Genomic DNA, 5251 nt, shown 5'->3' on the forward strand with positions numbered 1-5251 from the left:
TGGGGGGAAAGAAAAACTTTTAAGATATAATTTTTTTGAGAAAAACTACAATTACCTCCTCTAACTACCAACAAATTTGCCATGTTCCCCTAATATTTTAATTTTTGCAATGTTCTCCAAATCTACCATTGACATTACAATGTCCTTTCACAACTCAAAATGACAAAAAAAAAAAAAAAAAAAAAAAAAAACTCATAATAAAAATTTTGGAAAGAAAGAAAGCTGGAAAAAGATAAATTCAAGAGAAAAAAAACAAAAACAAAAAGCTAAAAGATTCAGGAAAAAAATAAATTCTTATTTATTTATTTATTTTATCAAGGTTATTATTTATTTATTTATTTATTTCATTTTGAGCGCGAAAAAAGGACATTGCAACTCCACTATAAATGGAGGAAAACATTGCAAAAATTAGAAAATGGGGGGAGAACAATATTGCAAATTTGTTTATAGTGAGAAGCGTAAATATGCTTTCCCCTTAATTTTTAGATGCCCCCAACCATTAAATTTCCCAACGAGTCATTGTACGATAATGTCACCAAGCTACTACTGCTCCACCGCTTGTATGAAAAACCTGCAACTCAGCTTTATACAGTTCCCTCTATGTAGATATTTTTTACTTAGAAGGGTGTAAATTAAGAAGATAATTTTAATTACCTATGATCAGATCTGAACTATCTATGCAATTATAACAAAACTCAAAGCACATGAAGGTAGAAGAAGTGACCTAATTTTGTATAGCATTTTGACTGAATGTTGTGTGTATAACATCTGGAAGCTTGTTGGGGTATTTGGGGAGCCAAATAATGTCATTCGCTTGGTTTATCAAGAACCCCAGAGAGGATGTGAAAGAATCCTGAACACTGCAGTACTCAACTTTTACAGCCTGTGTCATCAGACTCATCATACAACTTTGTTTGCTTGCATCAGGACTCTTCTAAGCTCACTGGCAATACCTTGCAACAGAACTGGTTTCCGAATGATTCCATTCATTCCAATATGCATACATCTTTCCCACACATCTTCATCAGCACTTGCAGTTAAGGCAACGATCAATGGCCAACTATGGCTACGGTACTTCCGAATTCTCATCGCAACTTCAAACCCATCCAACTCCGGCATGTGAAGATCCAAAAGAACGATTTGGAAAGAAGAACCTGATGGGCCAATAGCACCAAGGCATTCAAATCCAGAAGAAACAGAAGTAACAGTGCAGCCTAGTTTTTCAAGCAGCTTTCGCGTCACGGCCCTGTTTACGTTGTCATCATCAACTAATAAAACTTGTACGCCTCTGAAAAGAGAGTTAGAATGTGTGTGCTCTGAAGATTCTCCAGGTTCTGGGATGGCTACTGCAATGGATGGTCGGAGTTGAAACCGAAGAACAAGTCCCATGCTTTGAGCAAGTCCTTGATGGTTAGGGACCACCCATATGTTCCCTTGCATCAACTGCAACAATATATAAGTGGTCGGATATAAATATAAGAATTTGTTTAAAACACAAGAAAAAGACTATTGTCAGAGCTATATGGTTGCTTCAACAGTTTTTGAAGTTAAAAATGCATAAAGTCCTGAAACCAACTAAAACAGCACTATCAGTAGCCCTTTCTCAAGCTGTGAGATATATTAAATTAGCAAAATATGAATAAGACGTTCCATGTCATAACGCTTCCATCTTGTAATAATGCAAATTATAGAGTGACTTTAGAAATTGAACAATATTCGTGGCAATGTTATCTATGTTTCTCCCGAATTTCAAAAACTATAGTCAAGCAACTCAACTGAAATGTGATCCAATAGGTCGGTCACACATTAAAGGGAGACTAAGTTCTCAAAACAATTGCAGAATGTGCAAAATGAGGAGAATCAATGCCTTTAGCCAGTTACAGCTGATCCAAGCCAAACAAGAAATTTTTGAACACTGAGAAAACATGTGAATTGGAAGTATCATAGTAACCAAAACAACTTCAGGCCTTATAATTTCCAAGTGGTCAATCAAGAAACATTCTATCCTATAAGAATGGCTAATATGTTTGGTTTTAAACACAAAGTATCCTCAATTTTTATAATTAACTAGGACCAATTCTCGAAGGAACAAAGCAAAAGTACTATTTTCACATTCCATGAACTTTGTGTATTAGCAATTATTTTCATGCAGAACCCATCTTCACAATTATATTTTGTTTTTAAGTCTTCCATTAATCAGAAAATAAAGAGTCTAGCACCATAATCCTAATGTTTCCAAGTCTTACAGCACGCACACAATTTAAAAATTCTCACCTGCACTAGCTTTTTGCAAATGCTGAAGCTCTTGCTCTCCTCAAGTCCATCGCTAGTGTACCTCCGACCACCAGGCTGTGCAATTGAAATGGCACTCTCCGACTGAGAACTGCTGTTGTTTATCGCAATCTCAAATCTAATATACACATCCCCATCAGAGGACATATATCTCCAGGTTGACCATCTTTGATCATTCCTTCCCTGACTTTGACTCTCAGAGAAAACCCGGAGCATTACAGATCCCCCTTCATCGTTTCCATTCAACAGGTTCCCAACCATATGCAAAATCACCTGAAAAACCCTTCTTTCATCACCCATTACATGATCAGGCAGTGACTTCTCAACCTCAATTGTAAAGCCAAAGCCCTTATATACACACAAGCACTTTGCTAGGCAAGCCGCTTCTTTTATCACAGAATGTAAGCGAAATGATCTCATCTCTAATGGAAATCTTCCACTATCTTTTCTAGAGTTGTCCATCACATCATTTACCAAAGTTGTTAAAACATTGCTGGCCCTCACCATTGTGTCAACAATAGTTTGCTGTTCGCTACTCATATTCTCATCCTGCATCATTGAAAGCAAACCCAAAATTGAGTGCATTGGCCTCCTCATTCCATCACTCATTACCTTTTGAAATGCGTTTCTTGCCTGGCTCGCCATCAAAGCATTCGTCTTTTCCTGTTGCAAGGCTTGATTTCGCTCTACCAACTTCTCTCTCATAAGCTGGGACTCTTCAAGAAGTGCAGCATGTGAAAGAGCCACAGCCACCTGATCAGCAACGACCTTAATTATCTCAAGTTCCTGGGTGCTCCAAGACCTAGGTTGTCCACTTGGAAGAACCAAAACCAATATTGCATAGCAAGCCTGTCTCATCTCAGGAGTTCCCCCTTTGAAATTGGAAACCCGAAGCATTGGCATTCGAATTGCAGCCACCGATCCTGGTTCACCTGAGTCTCCACTGCTTGCAGCAGCAAGTGCTGAGTCGGGACTAAGGACAATCACTTCCTCACTCATCTTGATATCTGCAACATCTGGATCAGTAATTGGTATAGCAGAATTATACGTATCTGAATATTTCCTCCTATAAGCCTCATGGGTCAGGTTCATCTCTGTTTTATTCTCATTAGGCATCCAAACTGCACAGTTCTGCAAACCCAAAGTTTCAGATAGCTCGACCAGGGTCGTGTACAAAATTGTATGCCTATCAAGCGATTTCCGAATCTCTTGTGTAAGCATCCGAACATGCAATCCAGCTTCTTTCTTTTTCATTATAATTCCAACCTCTCGGCCAAGATCCCAAGTCTTCTTCTTCAACATGAATTCCCTCACCTTCACTTTGAGAAGCAAAGGGATGAGAGTGATGAGTGTTATAGCAGTGGCACATGAGACCAAAGCAGTGAGAATCTTGAAGACCGTGAGAGCCAGCATTAGCTGAAATGGGTGTGGACCATAAGTCCAGCCATTGAGCAAATGGGTCAATCCACACAGAACAATGAAGGCAATGAATTCGAGGAGAACCCATTTGAAGGGGACGTTCGAACAGCTAATAAAGTAAAGAAGCTCAATGGGGATCGAGAAGTAGGCCACAGCGATCAAGAAATCACTCACTTTCTGGCACTCCAGAATGCTCTCAACGCTCCATAAGCTACCCTCATCCTCGCAATTACATCCGGCTGCAGATGCCGATATAATAATCAGTGAAATCAACAGCCCAGATGCCAATGCCTTTAACATTGCATCCAAATTACTGTTTCTTCAAACCACATAACACTAAAGTTCGAATCTTCCAGACCCCAGTACAGAATAAACTTCCGAAACGACAATATTTTCTACTATAGCACCTCAAAATCCCAATCTTCAATTCTCATTTCCTGTAAAAGAAAATGTTTTCAACGAAATAGGAAGCTTATTTAAAATCTAAAAACTTCTTCTTTTTTCTTTTTTAGATGAATAATCTAAAAACTTTAAATCCAATGCTTTAAGATCTAAAACACCAGCCAGCCAAAAAGAAAGTAAAAATTATTTATTTTTCCAATCCTAACGATTTAGCTCAATTCTCTTTCTCCAAAGTTCGTGCTTAATCAATCAAATAAAACTATTTTATTCTATAGTAAAATTCACGAATAGCACAGTGATGAAGATGGCGACATTTTTCCTAAACCAAAATAATACACCAAAAAAATCAAAACTCAGCCAAGCCAAAGACCCTCGCAGCAAAGAAATAAAAACAAAACCCGCAGGAAAAAAAATCATTAAAAAAATGGGAGAAACACCCACCAACTTTACAACCCAAAAACCCGAAAAAGACCCAGAAATGCAGGCCAAAAGAAGAAAGCGTACCTGAAGAACCACACCCACAACACAAAACCCACCACTCCAGACTTTCCAATCAAGGCTAGCTTCAGATCTTTATCCTTCTTCACCCCCCACATGCACAGCCTCCATACACCGCTGCCCATTAACCCCAATCCTTTCTTACCTCCTCATCACCAAGAAAAATCAGCTCACAGCACCGAATCTCCACCGTTGCGTTACACATGTCAGCAACTCTCCACGCCGACCGCCACCACCTCCTCCTCTTCCATTGGATTAAAACGTTAAAGAAGGGCTTTCAAGCTCAAAGCACATACCAAAAAAAAAGTCACTCAAACGGACTTTCTTTTTTCTTTGTTAGCAACTCCTCAGCTATCTATTTATAGGAAGAAAAAAAAAAGAAAGAAAGAAAGAAAAAAAGAAGCAGAAGCAGAAGAACGCTTTAGAGAGAGAGAAACGCTGTATTGTCCGCGCCGTTGTTTCGTGGGAGGAGGAGAGAAATAAAAGGGAGGGAGAGAAGGACAAGGTGGGGGAGGTGGGACCCGCGGGGGTTACATGAAGAGAACTTGGACGCTCTTTCGAAAAATAACGTCCCCGTCAGACAGACGGACGGACCCCAAAAAAAAAAAAAAAAAAAAAAAAAAAATTGAAAAAAGTTTCT

The 5251-nt window shown here is 38.9% G+C and overlaps 1 protein-coding gene across 1 annotated transcript; it reads right to left on the minus strand.

Annotated features, from left to right (window-relative positions):
• Positions 1 to 711: 711 nt before the first annotated feature.
• LOC133874219 (ethylene receptor 2-like) lies at positions 712 to 5009 on the minus strand. Its single transcript, XM_062312092.1, has 3 exons — positions 4618 to 5009; positions 2275 to 4148; positions 712 to 1443 (listed from the first exon to the last, which is right to left on the minus strand). The coding sequence occupies exons 2-3, from the start codon at positions 4009 to 4011 to the stop codon at positions 901 to 903; spliced, it is 2280 nt and encodes a 759-aa protein (XP_062168076.1). The 5' UTR covers positions 4012 to 4148; positions 4618 to 5009; the 3' UTR covers positions 712 to 900.
• Between the last annotated feature and the right edge of the window lie 242 nt (positions 5010 to 5251).

Source organism: Alnus glutinosa, chromosome 1 (genome assembly GCF_958979055.1).
Source record: "Alnus glutinosa chromosome 1, dhAlnGlut1.1, whole genome shotgun sequence".
Classification (NCBI taxonomy): domain Eukaryota; kingdom Viridiplantae; phylum Streptophyta; class Magnoliopsida; order Fagales; family Betulaceae; genus Alnus; species Alnus glutinosa.